This window comes from Delphinus delphis, chromosome X, assembly GCF_949987515.2.
Source record: "Delphinus delphis chromosome X, mDelDel1.2, whole genome shotgun sequence".
In the NCBI taxonomy this organism is placed as follows: Eukaryota; Metazoa; Chordata; class Mammalia; order Artiodactyla; family Delphinidae; genus Delphinus; species Delphinus delphis.
Genome location: NC_082704.1, coordinates 110,063,930 through 110,086,545, shown reverse-complemented (window position 1 = coordinate 110,086,545; position 22,616 = coordinate 110,063,930). Strand labels below are relative to the sequence as shown.

Below are 22,616 nucleotides of genomic sequence, written 5' to 3'. Positions count from 1 at the left end.
TGTCCTCGGAGAAGTCATTTAACCTTCTTAGCCTTGGAAGAAGTTGGATGAGTTCATTTCAGACCCTGCTTTATAATTCAAATATCATAACACACAATCCCATTAAAAATGAATAGATGAACAAGTGAACGAATGAATGACAAAGGGTCTTACAGCTGCTAGAAATCACTTGTAATCCATCCTTAATAATTCACTGACCACCTGGATGGAGGGCCATTTGCACACAGCCATCAGTGTCCAGCACTGAAGGCAACGCTGCAGATGTGGTCTGAGCACGCCGGTGGAGCACAGAGCTATTATTTCTTATACTGTGGCCATTACTGTACATGTAGCTTCTCTACAAAAACACTTGACAGTCAACACGTTCTTGTTTAGAATTAGGAGGGGCATGAATTCAAAAAGGAATAAACCTTTAGTTAGACTCTTAAAAAGTGTAGGAGAAATAAATTGGTAGTACTTGTGGTTTAAAAAACAATAGTCCAAAATCTATGGGTGAGGTTGAAGGGTAGGGTATTAATAAAATAGTCTGTATAGCAAAAAACTAAAATTTTTCCTTATCACATTTAATTTTCTGTAACGATACATCTGAATAAGTAATAGCCATTTCAAATTGTTACAATGCGAATTAAAACACTGAGTCATATTTTTAAATATTTGCAAACAAACACCTATGTAAAAATGTAAAACTTTATTTCCTCCTGACGGGTGGAAATAAAACTACAGTCTTCTTTTAAAACGTGACTCTGCAATCCACATGCCCCTAAGTGAAGTTGTTCCATTTTCTCCATCTATTTATAATATGCAGAGCACAAAAGCAGATCACCCTTATTAGAAGAGAATTACAATTTTTTTGATGACATAATGCTTTCATTATGCACCATCAGTGGTGGGCACGGGAGTTGGGGTATGGAGGTGGCAACTGTAGAAGGTGGAAGGCCCGCCCTGACTTGCCTGCTGTCTCTCTCTGGAATTTCTTTGATGGCTCTTCGCACTTGACTGCTCAGATCTCTGCCGGCATACACGATCCCATATGTGCCCTTCCCCAGCACCACTCTCTCACCATTCGCATCGTGGTCATACTCATACTAAGGAAAAGCAACAAGATAAAAAAGCACAGAGCTTGTGGTGGAGAAACCCCATAAAAGCCCAAACATTGTCCTGCAATTTTTAAAAAATTTATGAATAACATTATTTGAGTACCAGGCAGGTCACATTTCTTGGGTTATATACTTTTCATTAAATAATTGCTTTTAAGGGGTAGAGTTGTCAGTTACTCATATAGTCATAACATGATTTTATGAAATAGAATGCAAGAAATTTACAAATACGGCTCATATGTAACTTAGCGGGCTCACCTTTTGGAGAAATCCCCTCACTTTGACGCTGCAATTTAAAACTGCTTCTAAGCATGTCAAGTACCCCAAATAGGTGCCCTCTTAAATGATCCCTTATCAACTCGCCAGGAAAGCAACCACCTTCTACAGCCCAGAAAAGAACTGAAGGTAAATAAAACTAAAATTGTCTTAATAGAAAGTACACATGCTGCCCCACTCCTGCTTTTAGAGGTACAGACCTAGCATTAAACACATACTGCAAAGTTCCCCCAATCTTATCATCAAAAATTGTACAGCTGCATTCCAGTTGGTTCTTCTCAATGATTAAAAGAAATGTAACTCTAGACTGAGCAATATTTATTTAAAGCAGAGGCAGCAAGGGATTCTTTCTGTTATTTTCTATGCCCCCTATACCTGCTTACAGAAGTGCACAGAACGCGTGTGCATGTGGACGTGTCCCTTCCCATCCACTTCTAGGGATGCTCACGACAATTAAGGTTACTAGTGGGTCTCATCACTGTTTGATTTAACCAGACATCCGCCTGCTTCATAACAGGCTTTTATCTCCCACCTTCAAAGTGCATCACTCAGTTCGTTTCTACAACAAACTTTGATTCTAAGCTAAGAATTCGAGTACCTGACTCAATTATTAAAATGAATCCCTTTGATATTTTCTGTAAGAAATCTCAAAGAATTAATTTCAGCCCACTTGAAAGTATAGCAAAATCTCACTAAATTACAAGGACCTGAATTAGTGGCAAGTCATAATAACTGTGCAAGATTTAAACATGTGCGTAGTGGTGTAGTCATCTGTGGACTACCACTGTGCTGTCCAAAAGAGCTTACGATGACCCTTTCTTAATATTAAGAAATTAATATTAATTTCTTCATATTACCATATTTAATGTATTAAATGCAAGTAGATATAACTAAAGTCATTTTAGGCATAAATGAAAAAGTCTGCTTCTATTTGCCCAACTCTTTCTCTTGTAGTTTCACAAACGTTATTAATTAGCATAGAAAAAGCTTTTCCATCAGTTGTACACAAAAGGGAATTCTAGTCTAGTCCATGTCAAATTTTTCTTACACATTCTGGTTGATAGGATGCCAAAGTAATGAGATTTTTCTATAGAGATGCATTAAATTTAATCTCTGACAGTCATGAATAGTGATGGCTAGCTCGTTCATTAATGAGTATTTTAAAATATACACATAAAGAACTTTCACACAAAAAATGGGACATTTTCTTAAAGCATCAAAGACACAATAAATAACTTTTTCCATGTTCTAGGTCTTCTGTGACTCACCTCTAAGGTATCCCCATCGGTCTCTCCCTCCAGCTCCACTGTACTGCCCACTCCATTGGCTGTCATCTCTTTGACCAAAGAGCAAAACCTAGAACACCAAATGTCACAAAGATGCCGCTGATTATGATCACTCCTATTCCTTTCCTCTAACTTGGCCTTACTACATTAAACTGTGATTAAATAAACCAAGCTTTTACAAGTTACGGAACAATCACTCCACTCCTTGATTTGACATGGTAGTGTACTGGTTATCTAATCTAGTTCAAATACCCATATGATACTTGAATCCCCTCTATACAATATCATCACCAACTGGCTGGCTAATTGATGCGTGAACACCCCCAGTGACAGAGAACTCATTACCTCACAAGGCAGCTCATTCTTTGGTGAACTCAATGACAAATGCTTCACTTATATTGAACTAAGACTTCTTTTATGTGGGTCTCATCCATAGACTGCTTAGAATTAGTCCCTTTCTACATAACTGCCCATTAGAAATGTACATAATTTTATTATATCCCTATAAGTCTTTCCTTCTTGTTCCCTCAACGCTTCCCCCAGGACTTGTTTGTGAGCCACTTCACTACCTTGTAATTCTTCAAAGGTGTCCCTGTATTATTCTTCAAGTCTGGTCCCGGGACCAGCGTTCCAGGGGTGATTTAATTAGTGCTAAGGATAGTGGGATCATCACCTCCCAAGTTGCCAGCACGCTAGCTCTTAGTGAGAAATAAGGTCTTGTATAAGGGGAGAGGTGAGAAGGAAATGTGTAAGACGGCCTCATCGTTCTGTTGACATAGACTAAGCTTAATATCAACTATAACCCATAAATATTTCTCACAAATGCTGCTGGGACACATCAGCCACTCCCTAGACTTGTGTAGTTATTTATTTGCATACAAATGACTTGACTCAGAAGATTTGTATTCAGTGTTCTCTCTTAAGGTGGCAGGGAAGAATACTGCATACTTTAAGATAATTTCCAAAAAACACTAGGATGTTCTTTTCTCTAACCCATCCCACCTCTGCTTCTTCTAATTTTTGAAAGCTGGGACATGCAACAGTCAAGCGTCTTAGGAGACATGTGGTATGGATGCAACAGAATAACTAAAATTTAAAAGACAGTATCAATTGTTGTTCAGAATGCGGAGCAACTGGAACTCTCATATGTTGCTGTTGGAAGTGTAAATTGATACAACTACTTTAGTATCAACCAAAGCTGAATAGAAACCTATCCCACAACCTACTAACTCCATTCCTAGGTACATACAGTGCAGAAATCAATGCATACGTTCACCAAAAGGCATGCACAAGAGGGTTCATAGCAGTTTTATTCATAATGGCCCCAAACTGGAAACAATCCAAATGTTTGATACAACAGATAAATTGTCATATACATTCACACAATGGAACACTACACAGCGAAAAAAAGCATGAACTAATACAACACGGCTGAATCTCATAGATATTATTTTAAGAGAAACAAGTGAGAAATAAAAGAGTACATACTTGATGAGTCTATTTATTTGAAGTTTAAGAACAGGCAAAACTAACCACTGGTGATAGAAATCAAAATAGTTACATTAGGAGCGGGTTGAACGACTGGGAAGGGGCACAAGGCACCTTCTGGGGTGCTGATATACTTAACACACTCATCTGTATATTACACCTCAATTAAAAACTTATTTAAATGTATGGCAAGAAAAGGCACTGAGGACGGAATGAGAGTCAGAAGGTAAACTCTGTAGTAAAGGGATGTTCTGCTTCATATCTGGCAGCATTTCCCAACTCTAAAATTGAAGATTGTGGCCCAAGGGTGCCCTGGTCTGATATTTAGTCTGATTTCTAAATACGTTGTGATAATGATTGTCTGAGACGCACTGAATTAAACTGTTCTCAAATTACATGATACAAACTCTCTCAACAAACTACGAATAAAGGAATCTTCCTCGACCTGATAAAGGTTATCTATGAAAAACCTACCAGTAACATCATGCTTAATGGTGTAAAACTAGACGCTTTCCTCCTAAGATCAGGAACAAGACAAGGATGTCTGCTCTCGCCACTTCTACTCAACATTATACTGCAGTCTAGTCAGGACAATTAGGCAAGAAAAAGAAAGAAAGACATCCAGTTTGGAAAGGAAGAACTACACCTATCTCTATCTGCAGATGACATGATCTTGTATACAGAACATCCTAAGGAATTCAGTAAAAACTGTTAGAACTAATAAATGAGTGCCAGTTTGCAGGATCAATATACAAAAATCGAGTGTATTTCTACACACCAGCAATGAACAATCTGAAAATGAAATTAAGAAAACAACTCCACTTAGAATAGCAACCAAAAGAATAAAACACATACATATTTAACAAAAAAGTATAAGACTTGTACATTGAAACTCCAAAAATTGTTGAAAGACATTAAAGAAGACCTAAACAAATAGAAAGATATGTTCATGGGACGGAAGACTTAACATGGTTAGGATGGCAAAGCCTCTCAAATTGATCTGCAAATACAAAGCAATCCCTGCCAAAACCCTAGCGGGCTTTTTTGAAGAAACTGACTAGCTGATCCTAAGATTCACGTGGACATGGAAGCACCTGCAATAGTCAAAACAATTATGAAAAACAAGAACCCAGTTGGAAGACTCACATTTCCTGATTTGACAGCTTAGTACAATACTACAGTTATCAAGAAAATGTGGTAATAGCATAAAGGATGGACATAGCGATCAATGGAATAGAAGTGAAAGTCCAGAAATAAATGCTTACATTTATGGTCAACTGATTTTCTAAAAAAGTGCCACGACCATTCAATGGGAGAAGAAATAGTCTTTTCAACAAATGGTGCTGAGACAACCACATATCCACATGCAGAAGAATGAAGTTGGACCCCCTATCTCAGACCATTAAAAAAAAAACAAAACTCAAAATGGATCAGAGACCTAAATATAAGAGCTAAAACTATAAAACTTTGAAGAAAATAACACCAGCGAAAATCTTGGGTTAGGCAAAGCCTTCTTAGATATGACATCAAAAGCATAAGTGAGGGCTTCCCTGGTGGCGCAGTGGTTGAGAGTCCGCCTGCCGATGCAGGGGACGCGGGTTCGTGCCCCGGTCTGGGAAGATCCCACATGCCGCGGAGCGGCTGGGCCCGTGAGCCATGGCTGCTGAGCCTGCGCGTCCGGAGCCCGTGCTCCTCAATGGGAGAGGCAACAACAGTGAGAGGCCCACGTACCGCAAAAAAAAAAAAAAAAAAAAAAAGCACAAGTGACAAAAGGAAAAACAGATAAACTGGACTGCCACAAAATTTAAAACTTCTGTACTGTAAATGATACCATCAACACAGTAAAAAGATAACCCATAGAATGGGAGGAAGCACTTGCAAATCACACATCTGACAAGGGCCTTGTATCCAAAATATATAAAGAACTCTTAAAACTTATTAACAAAAATACCAATAACCCAATTAAAAATGGGCAAAGTTCGGAGAAACTTGGCAAACATCACTTTTGCCAGGTAAGCCAAGTTAATATCACCATTAATGAGACAAAGATATTGTACGTCTCCCAATGTGATGTACTGAGGACAGGGCATCACTTCTATGGTACTCCTACCCTAAATGCATAACATTAATATAATCATGAGGGAACAGCAAACCAACCCAAATTGAAGGATTATACAAGATAAACTGCCTGTACTCTTTAAAAGCATTAAGTCAAGAAAGACAAAGACTGATGAAGAAATGTTCCAGATAAAAGGGGGCTATACAGACGTGATGGCTAAATGTTAGTATGTAATCCTGGTTTAGATCATGAACCAGAGAAAAAATATCTTTTGTTTCACTGTAAAGGACATTAGTGGGACAATAAGTAAAATTTGGCTAAGGTTTGTAAATTATAGAACCATATCAATCTTAGTTTCCTGATCAGATAACGGTACTGTGATTACATAAGTGAATGTTCTTGTATTTAGGGAAACACGTACTGAAATACCGAGAGGTAATGTAGCATTATGTCTACAACTTACTCTTCAACAGTTCAGAACAAAATAGTCATCTGCATATAGAGAGAATGTAAAACAAATGTGGTAAATGGTTAACAGTAGGGAGTTCTGAGTGAACTTTCTTGTAGGTGTGAATATTTTCCAAAATAAAAAGTTAAAAAAAATGTTTTAATTGGGCAAAGGATTTGAGTAGATAGTTCTCCAAAGAAGATATATAAATGGCCAATAAGATCATGAAAAGATCCTCAGTATCTTTAGTCATTAGGGAAATGCAAAACACAACCACAATGAGATTCCACCTAACACCCACTAGGATGACTACAATCAAAAGGACGGACAGGGCTTCCCTGGTGGCGCAGTGGTTGAGAGTCCGCCTGCCGATGCAGGGGACATGGGTTCGTGCCCCGGTCTGGGAAGCTCCCACATGCCGCGGAGCGGCTGGGCCCGTGAGCCATGGCCACTGAGCCTGCGGGCCCAGAGCCGGTGCTCCACAACGGGAGAGGCCACAACAGTGAGAGGTCCGCGTACCGCAAAAAAAAAAAAAAAAAAAAGGACGGACGGTAACAAGTATTGCGAGGACGTGGAGAAACTGGAACCCTCATACATGGCTGATGGGAATGTAAATTGGGAAAACAGTCTGGCCGTTCCTCAAAGTTAAATAAAGAATTATCATAAGACCCAGTTATTTGGCTCCAAGAGAAATTAAAACATAAGTTCACACAAAAACTTGCATGTGAATGTTTATGGCAGCATTATTCACAATAGCCAGAAAGTGAAAACAAACCAAGTACCTTTCAAATGATGGACAAATCAAATATATCCATACAATGGAATACTATTCAGCCACAAAAAGGAATGAAATTCTGATACATGTTACAACATGGATGACACTTGAAAACATTATGATAAATGGAGGAAACGAGTCACAAAAGACCATATATTGTATGATTCTCTATATATGAAATGTCAAGAATAGGCAAATTCGTAAAGACAGAGAGTAGATTCAGTGGTTGCAGAGGACTGGGATTGCGGGGGTGGGGTTAGGTTGAGAGAAAATGGGGAGTGACTGTTAACGGATACTGTGTTTCTTTTGGGAGTGATGAAAATAATCTAAAATTACATTGTGGTGATGGCTGCAAAACTGTGACTATACTAAAAACAAAAAGATTGAATTCTATACTTTAAAATGAACAAATTGCATGATATGTGAGTTATATCTCAATTAACCTGGAAAAATTTTCCATAAGTTAAAACTTCAGGAAACGCAGTATAGCAATTAAATATTTTTCACAACAAAGACCCTTTAAAAGTGATTCACCATAATTAGACTGAATGTACCTGAATCAGATTAAAACTCACCTACTGCACTGGTCTTCAGTGGAAAAGTAGATTTGAAAGTCATCAGAATTATCATGGACGTAAAGAAAACAACACCGTTCATCAAACTTGGATATGCTGCAAAATTTCAAAACATAAGAATGCCTATTATATATAAATTTGGATATCAATTTAATTTTTTTGAGAAAAATCTAGGAACAGCTTTTCTTCCATCTTACAAATTTGAAAGTTTCATTAATGTTTTAACAAATACCCACCGCCCACCAAAGTGACTTCTATTTCTCTATGAAATTTAAATAGGAGGGGCATTTATCTTGCTGATGTTTGAGTTTGTATTCATCAACAGACTTTAATATGTATCAAGAACTTACTATATATTCAATGTTAAGCAAAGTGTATGGGCAGCAGGAATGGGAATAAAATATGGTTTCTGTCTTCAAGAGTTTATAAGGTCATTAAAAAGGTATTTGTGAAATAATTTATTGTGATATCAAAGGAATTTCTAGACTTGAAAAATATTAGGACACAGTATTTGTGGCCACACAAGGGAAGTGGAAATAAACATGGCATTTTAGCTCAAGAAAGGCCTTTAAATGTTATCTGATCCATCCCCACCAAAGGCCTGGATCTGACTCTACAGCTCCTTGAACAGGCAATATTCAGTTTGCCTGGAATATCCAGTGACAGAAAATCATCAGATTCCATCTCCTGATGGATTTCACTGCTGCAAAGTTCTTTACCTGCACTGTGCCAAAGCCTATGCAATGGCCCTCATTTTGCCAGGTACCACTATGCAAAAGGCTAGATTCTATGATTAGCCCTTCAAACAAAGGAAGCCTCTTTATCTTGCCCTTTCTAAGTCGTCTCTTCCTGAGATTACAGCTTCTTTGACCATTCCTTACATGTTATGGATTACATGACAAATTACGAGTTGAAACAGCAGAAGTACAGGGTGATTTAAAATGAATTAAAACTAGCTTATACATGAGTAACTTTTCAAAACCAATCTTTAAAGGAACTACCACAGTTAGTTGGATAGCCTTGGGAATGTTCAACACATGCTCTTCATGTCACATTGTTTCCAGGGTCTGATTCACCCCAGGCCCTTTGCACATCCCTGTTGATGACTAAAATGGCAGCAAGAGGTATCTCTATGAGAAGGTACAAACAGAAGGTTCTTGACTACATGTTACCATACAACTTAGTTTCTGGGTAGTACATGTTTGAAAATGTTTAACACCTTTTGAATTATATCTTCTGAGCAGTATTATTCAAATATGCTACTCCGTTCTTAAATGATTTCTCTCCCTTTAAAAGTGATGTAAACATTACTCCAATTTAAACACTGATGTGTCTAGGAAAGGATCATGCTGCATCTGGGGGTAACAGGGATTCATTCATTGGCCTGTGGTCTGAGAATCAGAGAAAAGACATGGAGTTCTAGTCCAAGCCCTTAATATGATGGAAACTATGAAGATACTGAGACCTGGAGAGGCTGAATGATTTGCTCAGGGTCAAACAGCAAAAGAGGGATTAGAACTCATATCTACTCCAGAGTTCCTCCCACCCTTGGGTGTGCTGGCAGGGTCGGACTCAGAGAGCAGCCACACAATTCAGGCCCAAATGGTCAGCGCTCCTGAACCAAATAGCAAGTGGCAGACCTCTCCTGGGAATACACCACTTTACTCACCTGCCAATGCCCTCGGCTCCATTACTCTGCCCAGGAGATCCCAGCCAAGTATCATTACCAAGTAACTCCCAGCTTCAGTTCTGGGGGTCCCTGAGCACCTGAACATCATTGGCTCAAAGAAGAAACACTTTCTCTTTCTACACACATAACTTCTTGTTTTAAAAAAGTTTGACGGGGCTTCCCTGGAGGCGCAGTGGTTGAGAGTCCGCCTGCCGATGCAGGGGACACGGGTTCGTGCCCCGGTCCGGGAAGCTCCCACATGCCGCGGAGCGGCTGGGCCCGTGAGCCATGGCCGCTGGGCTTGTGCGTCCGGAGCCTGTGCTCCGAAACGGGAGAGGCCACAACAGTGAGAGGCCCGCGTACAGCAAAAAAAAAAAAAAAAAAAAAAAAAAAAGTTTGAGACAAGAGAGTTTCGTCTGTTGGATACAAAAACAGCTACTCTGCTATAACAAGCCGAAAAGCCTTACTAGCAGCACATGATGAACAAGCTCGGGCAGGGCAACAAGAGAGAAAATAGTCTGTTTTGGATTCTGTTAAAAATGAGAACACCACGTATTATAAATAAGTACAAACAAAGTGATAAAAACAACATCATTATTTGTATTAAAACAATAATTACATCTTCTCTTATGTTCTTACCTTATTCCTCTAATGGAAGAGGCTGTAAAATTCCATTCATGAATTTGTTTCTGCAGGTATCAAGGACAAAAGTCAGTGGTTTGATGTTTTCCATGCAAAGAATCATTTTTGCTTTCATTCTATGGTCAATTGCTTCTGCTATTTTTTACTTTCAATAGAACTTAGCAGTTAAAGCAAGATATTTCGCATAACTTGGAACACCAGAAACATTTTCTAACCTATTGTAAAAATTCATTTGTATCTCTTATCCAGTTTAGAACAAATGATCTAAATATGAAATAGAAACAACAGGCATACAGTACATACACAGTGAGCAGCCTTTCATCTTCTGTCAACGTATCAGGAAAACTCTAAGATGAGTTTGGGAACAGCCCACCCAACTTGAATGACCCACAAAAATGTTTGGAGAGGCAAGAATGTGGCAGACACCAGTCAGTGTTCACCAATCTTCATTTCTTTTTCTCCCTGGGCACATAACTAGACTACATTTCCCAGCCTCCTGTGCAGTTAGGTGGGGTCATTCGATGGAGTTCTGACCAATGGGATGTGAACAAGAGTGATGTGCTCCACCTGTGGGCTTGGCTCATTAGAAACCTCCACAGCAATCCTCTCCTCTACATTCTCTTTCCCCATCCACTACCAGATGGAATGCGGACCCTGCCAACCTGGACATGACATGAGACATAGATGAACTTTTATCATCATAGATAAACTGATATTTGGGGGTTGTTTGTTTTAGCGTCTAGTCTACCATGACTAATACAAAGACTAACTGGGATTTCAATCTGTACAAGATGCACTTAAAAAATACATATATAACTCTGTCCTCTCCCTCCACCACCATCCCTTGCCCTTAAACTATGAACAAAGCTAAGCCTCACAAGGAGTGTCTGAATTCCCAGTTTTAGAAGAGCCATAGGCTACAATACCAATACATTACAACAACAGAGAATAATTTTAAATAAGCAAATACATTAAGTTAGCCTGAGGAATGCCATAAATGACCAGCTAAGCCTCCCAGAGAAGTGTGAGAGCCAAATAACTGAGCGTATGGCTCAGAACAGCCACAAGCGATCGGGTGACAAGTTTCCTGCCATCCTGGAGCAATGACAACAGGCACAGTTGGGAGGATCGTTCCCAATGGGAGAGGATCCATCCAGACATGTTGATGAAACACCTATTATGCACTAGGCAACATACCAGCAGGGACATGGCAGAGAATGACAAAACCCCTGCCCTCATGGGGCTTACAATCGAGTGAGGGAAGATAGGTAATAAATCAAATAGTAAGTGAAGAGCATGGTGGAGGGTGAAAAGTGCTATGAACACAAATAACACAGCAAAGAGCATTAGGTGGGGCAGGAAGTCATGAGTTTTCAAGCAGAAAGCTAAAGGGGGTGAGGGAGTGAGCCATGCAGATAACTGGGGGACCAGTTCCAGGCAGAGGAAACAGCAAGTGCAAAGGCCCTGAGGCAGCAGTGTGCTTTGCATGTTTGGGGACCAGCAAGGAGGGGAGTGAGATGGGAGTGGAGTGAGTGAAGGGGGAGTGGGAGGGAAGGTTAGGGAGATCATGCAGGCCTTTGGAGGCCATCATCAGGACTTTAAGCCTCCCCTCTGTGTGAGAATCACTGAGAGCTGTGAAAGATGGAAGCGGATGAAAACATGAAAGCTATCACATCAGACCCATCTTTATAGAAAGACTGAGTATATTTCAGAGGAGGGATGTGTTCCAAGTCACTGAAAGAGGGTAGTGGTGGAGAACAGGAGTCTGCTTTGGATTCAGGTACAGAAATATCAATGAGGGCAGATTCGAGAGCGCCTGAAAGAGGCTGTATGTATATAGAAAGCTCAACCACACAAGTTTTCAAGTAGGTTTACTCTAGGGTACCTTTAGGGAACTTCTCGATTTGGGAGGAAGCTTTACTGGTTAAGAAGTAAACCACACGGAGGGACTTCCCTGGCAGTCCAGTGGTTAAGACTCTGCACTTCCACTGCAGGGGGCACGGGTTTGATCCTTGGTCAGGGAACTAAGATCCTACATGCTGTGTGGTGAGGCCAAAAAAATTAATAAAATTAAATCTAAAAAAATTTTTTAAAAAAGAAGTAAACCACACGGAGCTCCCCTCCGCTTTCCCTTTACATCATAATCAATAGGCATTGGGTGGGGGGTTCCTGCTTCATAGGTCCTACAGATATACAAATACAGAAGTCGTGCATGGGCTTGCAGAGAAGCTGGGGAGACACTTTGGAAAACGGATAAATAAGCGATAGGATGTACTTTGCACATGATGCAGACAACTGGGTAGCGAACAGACATTCAATGGAAGGACAGAAGGCGGGAAAGGGTGGTTAGAGATACCTCTGCAAAAGTTAGGACTTGGGTAATTGGAAGAACGAATTCCAGGGAGGGAGAAGGATGAGAACAGAAGTGCAGACGTGAACTCCTGCAGGGCCAGCTCAGGGGACTGTGAGATGACAGATGAAGGTCTGGCTGGGGCTGAGGGTCGGGGAGCAAGAGGAGAAGGAGGGAGGAGAAGGAGGACAGGGTTATATTGGGGCTCGATACTTAATAAAAGACTTTGAGTTTTATCTGCAAAGTCACAGGATCCAATAATGATTGGGGAATATCAAGAGGGCCACTACAAGTGTTTTTTAAATCATTACTAAACTTTTAAGCTGAAATTCGGCATGCATTCAGAAAAGGCTACAGTGATCATCTCAATCAATTTCCACAAAATGAAAAGCCACTGTAACCAGCATCTAAACCAAGAGACAGAACGTTAGCAGCAGCCCAGAAGATTCGCTCAGATCCCCTGTTCCCAGCCACTCCTGTCGACCCAAAGGCAACTGCTATTCTGACGTGTCCCACTGTGGAGAGTGTTGCCTGTTCTGGAATATTATACAAATGGAACCGCGAAGTCTGTGCTCTCCTGTGTCTGCAAGGGGAGTTTTTCATGAGCTATCTGGTGGTGTCCGGGCGGGTCAATCAGGAAAGCTGTGACTGTTCTCCTCCTGTCCCGAGCCTCCTGTAAGGCAGCATTCTAATCTTTCCTGAGAGGGGATATTTCACCAAATCATGGTGAGGAAACAGATTCAAGATTTTAGCTTTCCACAGTGCCAGAAGCCCCCAGTAACAGTGCATTGGAAGCAGAGCCGGGGTGGGCTCTGGAGAAATGGGCCGGGAAGTCAGAGGGAGGGGACTCCTTCAGGATCCCCTAGGTGCTGACTCAGCCTCTGCCCTCCTACCCCCAGGATGCAGACTTTCAGGGAGGGGGGATTTTTGTGTTAAAAACATAGACTTTTTTTTTTGGTTGTTGTTAAAAGCATAGACTTTTTGTGTGAGATGTTCCAGTCGCTAATATAAGCATAAAAGGCACCTCCCAAAGAGCTTTCCAAAACCAGCAGCCCTACCCGTATGGATAGCAATGGTGGCCACAGTGCACCTGTTGGTGACTTTGGGGCCCACGAGAAGCTGAGGGAGAAACACTGCACTTGCGCCTGCTCTGTGCAGCCTCTCCGCATCGCTGTGCTGGGCGAGCTCGCACCAGCTTGGGAGGCCAGTTGTGCACATCTCTTCCTAACCCTGTGCTCGGTGACCTGATGTTGCTTGCGTGAAACTGGCCATGACGGGAGTATTTACACCACAGAAATCAGTAAACGCTACATATCGGCCCTCTGCTCCCATATCCCCTGGAGAGCTGGTGGTTAAACACTGACCAGCGTACGTTTCTGAATCCCCGGCTGATGAAGCAGACCTTAATCTAATGTTACAGCGGCGCTGTCTGCAGGTGAACGTGTGCCTGTGTGATTGCTTCCCACCACCACAGCACACCGGGAAGAACTGCAAGTCTGTGCAGAGAAGTTATCATTTCACTCCAGGCTAATCTGCTTGCTTCCACAACCTGCAGAATTTTTAAAATGTAAATGAAGGCAAAAGCAAAGCCTTCCTCTCTAAGAAAAAAAGGCAATTTATATTTCTCTCAGACACTTGCTCTGACAACTACCAAGCACTGTGCAAAACATTTCCTCAGTCAAGGAAAACTAGCATTTGCTGCTTATAGAGTTCTTTCTATTTCTTATTACAGACTACATACACAAAGTAACACATTTACAACTAGTGAGATACTATATGTACCGATGGAAATTCCCATTAAAGACCTGCAACCATTATAGATTTGTAGAATTCCATGAGAACAAAACCATTTTGCTCTAAAAGTATGAAGAGTCACTTTAGTAGGATTAGTTTCTTCCACAACTACTTGTCAAAATATGAGGTGTTCACACCAGTCAGAATGGCCATCATCAAAAAATCTACAAACAATAAATGCTGGAGAGGGTGTGGAGAAAAGGGAACCCTCTTGCACTGTTGGTGGGAATGTACATTGATACAGCCACTATGGAGAACAGTATGGAGGTTCCTTATAAAACTAAAAACAGAACTACCATACGACCCAGCAATCCCACTACTGGGCATATACCCTGAGAAAACCATAATTCAAAAAAACACATGCACCCCAATGTTCACTGCAGCACTATTTACAATAGCCAGGACATGGAAGCAACCTAAATGTCCATCAACAGAGGAATAGATAAAGAAGATTTGGTACATATATACAATGGAATATTACTCAGCCGTAAAATGAACAAAATAATGCCATTTGCAACAACATGGATGGACCTAGAGGTTGTCATACTGAGTGAAGTAAGTCAGACACAGAAAGACAAATATATGATATCGCTTACATGTGGAATCTAAAAAAAAAAAGAAAAAGGCTACAAATGAACTTATCTACAAAACAGAAATAGAGTTACAGATGTAAAAAATAAACTTATGGTTACTGGGGGGTAACGGGGGGAGGGATAAATTGGGAGATTGGGATTGACACATACCCACTACTATATATAAAATGGATAACTAATAAGGACCTACTATATAGCACAGGGAACTCTACTCAATACTTTATAATGGCCTATATGGGAAAAGAATCTAAAAAAGAGTGGATATATGTATAACAGATTCACTTTGCTGTACACCTGAAACTAACACAACATTGTAAACCAACTATACCCCAATAAAAATTAAAAAACAATGGGGCTTCCCTGGTGGCACAGTGGTTGAGAGTCTGCCTGCCAATGCAGGGAACACGGGTTCGAGCCCTGGTCTGGGAAGATCCCACATGCCGCGGAGCAACTGGGCCCTTGAGCCACAACTACTGAGCCTGCGCGTCTGGAGCCTGTGCTCCGCAACAAGAGAGGCCGAGATAGTGAGAGGCCCGCGCACCGCGATGAGGAGTGGCCCCCACTCACCGCAACTAGAGAAAGCCCTTGCGCAGAAACGAAGAACCAACACAGCGAAAAAAAAAAAAATAAATTTATAAAAAAAAAAGAAATATGAAAAAATTGAGATGACATAGATCAATTTAAAAAAAATTAAAAATGAGGTGTTTCGTTACATCTATCAATGGAATAGTGAGGTTACAGAATAGAATTTTGAAAATTCTCTTGCATCACAGTGGCATCAATGACACAAAAAATGTAAGCAAGGTTGGCCTCTACTACAAGAATCCCAACACTGAGGACAGGGTGCTTCATGGCAGTCGTACCTGGAGGGGGGAACATAAGTAGGGCTTTGGGGGGTGGGGGCCTGCTAATGTTCCCTTCCCTGGGTTGCACTGGTTACTTACGTTGTGTTCACTTGATAAAAAATCCATCAAACTGTACATTTATGAGTTATGCACTTTTCTGTGTTACACTTAAAAGGTTAAAAAAGAAACCAAAGAGGCAAATTTAATAGAAGATACATGCATTCTTCAAATGAGATATATCTGTACGAACACCATGTATGTATCTTATTCTAGCTTCTTCTCTTTTGCTCAAATATTTAAAGCACACAGTGCAGGAAAAATATCCCAGCACATTACGGCAGCTCATCTTCACTAATGGCTATTGACTCTCTTATCAATGAGGAGAAGGTTGCTTCGCTGTTAAATATTAGACAAGGTTACTGGCTTACATTTGTGTTATAGACTTAATGTTTGTGTCTCCACAAATTCATATGTTGGAGCCCTAACCCCCAGTGTGATGGTATTTGGAGATGGTGGCCTTTGACAGGTGATTAGGTCACCAGGGTGGAGCCCTCGTGATGGGATTAGTACCCTATATAAGAAGAGACAGGAGAGAGTTCTCTATCTCTTTCTATTATGTGAGAAGAGGGCAAGAAGACCACCATCTGCAAACCAGGAAGAGGGTTCTCACCAGAACCTGACCATGCAGGCACCCTGATCTCAGACTTTCCAGCCTCCAGGACTGTGAGAAATAAATTTCTGTTGTTTGAGCCAGGGGTCCCCAAACCCTGGGCTGCAGACCGGTACCCGTCTGTGGACCAGTACCAGTCTGCGGCCTGTTAGGAATCCAGCTGCACAGCAGGAGATGAGCCGAGAGTGGGCGAGTGGGCGGGCGGGTGGGTGAGCGACCGAAGCTTCATCTGCCGCTCCCCATCGCTCACATTACCGCCTGAATCATCCCCCCCGCCCCCCAGGTCTGTGGAAAAACTGTCTTCCACAAAACCGGTCCCTGGTGCCAAAAAGGTTGGGGACCGCTGGTTTAAGCCACGCAGTCTGTGGTATTCTGTTACAGCAGCTCAAGCAGACTAAGGCAACTGGAAATATCATTCATGACTATATATTTTTCATATGTACCTTTATTGAAGTATAACTGATATAGAAAGAACTGTACCTATTTAATGTGCATAATTTGATGAGTTTGGACATACGCCAGCACTTGTGATACCATCAGCACAATCAAGGTACTAGATATATCCAACACCTTCCAAAGTGTCCTTGTGTCCCTTGGGTTTTGTTTTTATTTGTGTGTGTGGTAAGAACAAATATGGTATTTACCCTCTTAACAAATGTGAAGTGCAAAATCCCATATTGGTAACTATAGGCACTGTGCTGTACAGCAGCTCTCTATGACCTATTTATCTAGCATAACTGAAACTTTATACCCATCGAACAATGGAAAGTTGTTGTATCATGACTATTTCTGATAAAGATTTTCCAGTATGATTCTGAGCCTCTCCTTATTCTCTGATGTTGTATTTTATTTTTGAAGATATTGCTTATTTTTACCTGATTAAGACATAATTGCTCACACTCGTTTCCAGGGGGAAAAAAATCCTTCTTTGCCAAGTTGATGGCCGAACTCTCCCCACACTCCATGAAAACACAGACATAGCAAATAGATCTAATGTACTTGTCAAAGGTGCTACCTATTTTTATTACTACAAAATATTTTATTAAAGAAAAAATCTGATGAAGTACTTTAGACAAATACAGATGAAAATATAGCTGTTACCACAAAACGGGAGGCCCGGCCCAGCAATTGCGTAATATCTTTAATGGGCAATGAAAATGTTTCCACTCCTATATTGCTGGTGTGAGTATAAATTAGAATGGTACGAATTTGACAGTAGCTATCGAATTTTAAACATATGTAGTCTTGAAGCCAGCAGGTCCAGTTCTGGGACTCTTTGCTCCTGAAACATCTACACGCGCGTGGTATGGTGTAACCACCAGGATGTGCACTGGCGTGTTTACCATCAGCTAGAATGCAAAACTGCAACCTAAATGTGCATTAGCAGGACAGTGGTAAAATAAATTATGGCTCATCCATACCCAGAAATGCACCACCATGATATGGGAATACAGGGAACATCGCATTTTAAAAATCCGGTGGGTCAGTGTGTGCTACGTGAAAAACTGTCCACGATGTATGGATCGTTTACAAAGAGTAAGTTGCAAAATAACAAATCTCACCATATGATCTCACGTTAATGAAAATGCTTCTTCCCCCTATACATAAGTATATTTTATATATATAATGGATACATGTATACACACATTATACATATATAACTGAGCTTAGAGAAAGGTATAGATGGACATCCATCAAATCACTGGTGATGGGAATACATACCGTTTGGGGGATTTGGAGGGACTTGCACTTTATTCCTTATCCACTTCCTTCATGGTTTAACTCATTTTTTTCCACAAGTTCATATTCATTCGTATATAAATACATACATATACACACACGTATATATACACATATGTATATACACACATAGCTATACATATAATACAAATATATATATTTGGAAAACCCTGCTTCCTTTCCTCCATCTGTGATTACACTCTCTCATATAGTCCTGTAACTCAGAAGTTAGGCGTGGGTGCCTGTTCTTTCAAGTACTACAATATAGTTGACTCTCCTACTTCAAAACTGAATTTTTCATTAAATAATACAGAATAAAGAGAGAGCTGTTTATGATTGTTTTCTTACCATTTCCATGGGTGAGACGTGCCACAGAGAAACTGTCCTCTCCTCAGCTTCACTGTTTATAGAGACATACGAAGGCTGGAAGACTTTGGTTGGTTCCATCACCAGAACCTAAAAGAACAGATTTCTGTAATGCGTGGGAACATGCCACATAGGTTATCTTGCCCAGTGAGGACGTGGGAAGCTCTGGACTCCGCAGATCCTCTACGTGTACCTACTATGCAGCAACCCTGCTCTAGGACCGGTGGATACGGCGGCCCACAATCCCTTCCCTATGGGAGGTCTATGCTCTGATGGGGCAGATAGTATAACTAACAGATAAGGATATGCAGTAAGGTAATATACAGACCTCTGAAGAAAATAAGGCAGAATAATGGTGAGGAAGGGGTGGGGGACACTTCTTTAGACAGAGGGGCCAAGAAAGGCTTGCCTGAGGACGTCACAGAGAAGAAAGAGGAAGGCTACACTTTTTGAGAGAAATTAGGAAGTAAACTTGAGGATCCACAGGTAGGTACCCAAGTCTGCAAAAAATGCAAGAGGATGAAGAGTGAGGTGACAGTCCATCAGTCATATTTTATTTTGCTGGGGGAGAGGGAGGGAAGGAAGGAAGGAGAGAAGGACGGAGAGATGAAGAGGAACGGGGTGAAAAAGGGGGAGAGAGAGAGAGGGAGAATGAATTTCCAAAGCAAATAAAGCAACATGTTTATTGCTAAGCTGGGTAGAGATAACATGAGGGTCTGTTCCATTATTTTTTTTGTACCTTTCAGTAGGTTTGAAATATTTCATAATTCACAGAAGATTTAAAAACTTATTGCCCAGGCACAAAATCATTATCATAATCGTTTCAAACAACATAATCTTTTATTCGATGTTTCATGAAATTCTGAACACTGAATGTTCACAAAATCTTATGACATAAACACGAAACACAATTATCTGAAGTTCAGCTTCTGGGATGCTTAGATGTCTTACTCACGACTCCTTATAAGATGATCATAAAATTGAAACAAAAACTCAATGAAAAGCTAAAAGCGATTTTGCTTTTCAATGACGTTTTAAAAAGTAATTAGTGGCATTGGAGGCAAACCAAAGCTCAACAGGAAACAGCTGTGAATTCGAAAATTTTACTATTAGTGTTGCATTGTTGTGGAACCAAGTTTCTCCTTCTCAGCACTATGCACATTTTGGGGCTGGATAATTTTGTGTTGGGGGCAGGAGACTGTCCTGTGCATTGTGGGAGGTTTAGTGGCATCCTTGGCCTCCACCCCACTAGATGCCAGTAGCAACACCTTTCCCACAGTTGTGACAACGAAAATGTCTCCAGACGTTGCCAAACGGCCTCTGGGGGACAAAAATCACTCCTAGTTGAGAACCACTATTTTAGAGGATATAGTCAGCTTTTTCTAGTGAGTTGATCGCTCGCTGGCTGATTCTACGTAAGACTGATGGATCTCTTAACATTTTCAATTACTCTAAGGGTTTCTTCCTTTCAGAGTATTCAATAATTAGATAGTACCAACCCCAGTTTCTTTTTTTTTAATCTTAAAAAAATGGATTTAGCATCTCTTACTGGAAATCTGAGTCCATTAGTAACTTCATTTGTTGCCTCAAAAATTATATCTAACCAGAAGTTCAGCCGTTCTTGCCTGGGTGAATGTTCAATAATGGGTTTCTTGAAGCGCTGAATTAATAACAAGTTCTGAACTAATGATCACAGGTACCTGGAAAAATCATGAGCACCAATCAATTAATTCCCAAAGAAACGGAATTCAATTCTACTTCCTTTAAAAGAAGGTTCCCAAAAGCCTTCTTTCTTAAATTCATAGTGTGTAGCAAGTGCTTCTTAATAATTTGGCAGCCACATACTTAATTAAAAGAAACCCAAAGGGGGCAAAATAAGCTTGTCCAACAAACATACAACAAGGCTTTTACGAACATTGGGCTAAACCTCAGTTTTGGTACATTGTGTTCAAAGAGGCTGGCAAGCATTTGCTATCTTAATTAACAAGAGCAAGTGGTTTGAAGTTCAAAGCAACTGCAAAATGAAAAAATTTCAAACTCAGTGTCTTCTTTTCTAACTACCCTTTTTATTTTGAGGTAATTATAGATTTACATAGTTATAAGAAACAATACAGAGAGATCCCACGTGCCCTTGGTTTATCGCAATGGTAACATTATGTAAAATTCTAGAATAATATCACAATCAGGATACTGACATTGATACAGTCAAGACAGAAAATACTTCCATCCACAAGGATCCCTCAGGTTTCCCTTCTATAGCTACACCAACTTCCTTCGCATCCCCATCCCCTCTTTGACCTCTGGCAATCACTAATATTAAACTCAATGTACTTTCTGTTTAAAAAAATTAGATCTGACCTGGTAGATTTTGAATTTATAAGGTCTTCAATCTCACCACACCTTTACTATCTTTAGGCAAACTGAACTCTTTGAAAACACAGTTGCCAGGCAGTGGTGGTCACATCCTCTCTGGTAGTGAATGGGGTTGGTGGGGAGGTGTTTCTGCTGATAGTATCAGAGTATTATTTTGCCCTTTGAGGATAAGGTCTGGAGCTATCCTGGGAAGGCAGATCAGCTAGGCTCTGACTGACTTGCTTGGGAACTGTGTAGTAAAGGATTAATTCAGCAGGACTGGGTTGCCCAAGTATACATTCCAAAGAAAGGTCTGGCCCTTGAGTGGCTTCTGAGAGATCACTTCTAAGCCCTTGGGATATCCTGCCTGATAAGAGTCTCTGTCTACCTGGGGCCTTGCGCCAGGCCAGCTAGTTTACGCTAACAGTATGATTCATGGTGGGGACCCTGGGCCATGCTGTATCAGTGTGATCTCCAGAGAGGCTGGGGACTCAGTGACTAAGGTCGGCTACATGGGTGCTTCATGCCTACATAATTGACGCCCAATAAAAACCCTGGACACCAAGGCTTGGTGAGCTTCCCTGGGTGACAATAATTTGTACATGTTGTCATATATCATTGCTGGGAGAATTAAGCACTGTCCATGAGTCCACTGGGAGAGGACAACTGGAAGCTTATGCCTGGTCTCTCCTGAGTTCCGCCCTATGTGCCTTTTGCCTTTGCTGCTTTTAATCTATATACTCTCACTGCAATAAACCATAACCATGAGTAGAACAGCTTTTCTGAGTTCTGTGAGTTCTTCTAGCAAATCGTGAACCTCAGGGTGGTCTTGAACCCACAACAATAGGTACCAACACTGTAAGTCACTCCAGGTTCTGATGTAATAGGAATGTATTCAAGCCTCAGGTCTCCTCTCCAGAGTCAGCTCTGTCTGGCTCAGATGCAACAATGCACCTTAAAATTAGAATTCTGCAAACAGCAGCCACTCCAGGAGGGGCTGGAAGCTCAGCCTGCCTCTGTGTTCTCTCAGCCTCAGAAAACTTTCAAGAGGTTAATAGGGTTTTGGGGTCAAATTTATGTCCTCCAGATGGGAAAGAAATACAGTCAAACTAGATAGGAATGCTGAGATGCCTACCCCTGAGAGTCCAGATTGGCCCACTGAGCTGAGAAATAGAAGGGGACAGACGAATACGGATCGTTAAAAGTAAAAAATCTTAAATTATGTAAGTAATCCAGATGCATTTTATACAAATCAGAAAATAAGAGTTAAAAAAGCAGGTTACAAACTTCTTAATCTGCTACCTCCCTGAGACAGCCACTGTCAATATGTTGGAGCAAATCCATGACTCATCATTTTTTCATTATACAAATATCTACTGAGAATCTATTACGAAACTATAGCAATCAATAATATAACCACAACTCTAATGGAGCTTAACGTCTATTGGGAAGTCAGCTATTGCCCAACCCTCCCAGACCCTCCTCTGAGTCACATATGAAACAGAGGTTTTTAATTAAAATGAGTCCATATAAAGCAGTAGCTCTCAAAGTGTGGTCCCCAGACTAAGGTCAGCTTGTAATTTCTAAATGC

The 22,616-nt window shown here is 40.8% G+C and overlaps 1 protein-coding gene across 1 annotated transcript in view; it reads right to left on the bottom strand.

Moving 5' to 3' along the window:
* MAP3K15 (mitogen-activated protein kinase kinase kinase 15) overlaps positions 1-22,616 on the bottom strand; it is a 148,107-nt gene that overhangs the window by 27,530 nt on the left and 97,961 nt on the right. The window contains 6 exon segments of the mRNA XM_060002728.1: positions 952-1,085; positions 2,642-2,729; positions 8,005-8,100; positions 10,313-10,362; positions 18,656-18,763; positions 20,223-20,373. Of these exon segments, the coding sequence (XP_059858711.1) occupies positions 952-1,085; positions 2,642-2,729; positions 8,005-8,100; positions 10,313-10,362; positions 18,656-18,763; positions 20,223-20,373 (627 nt within the window).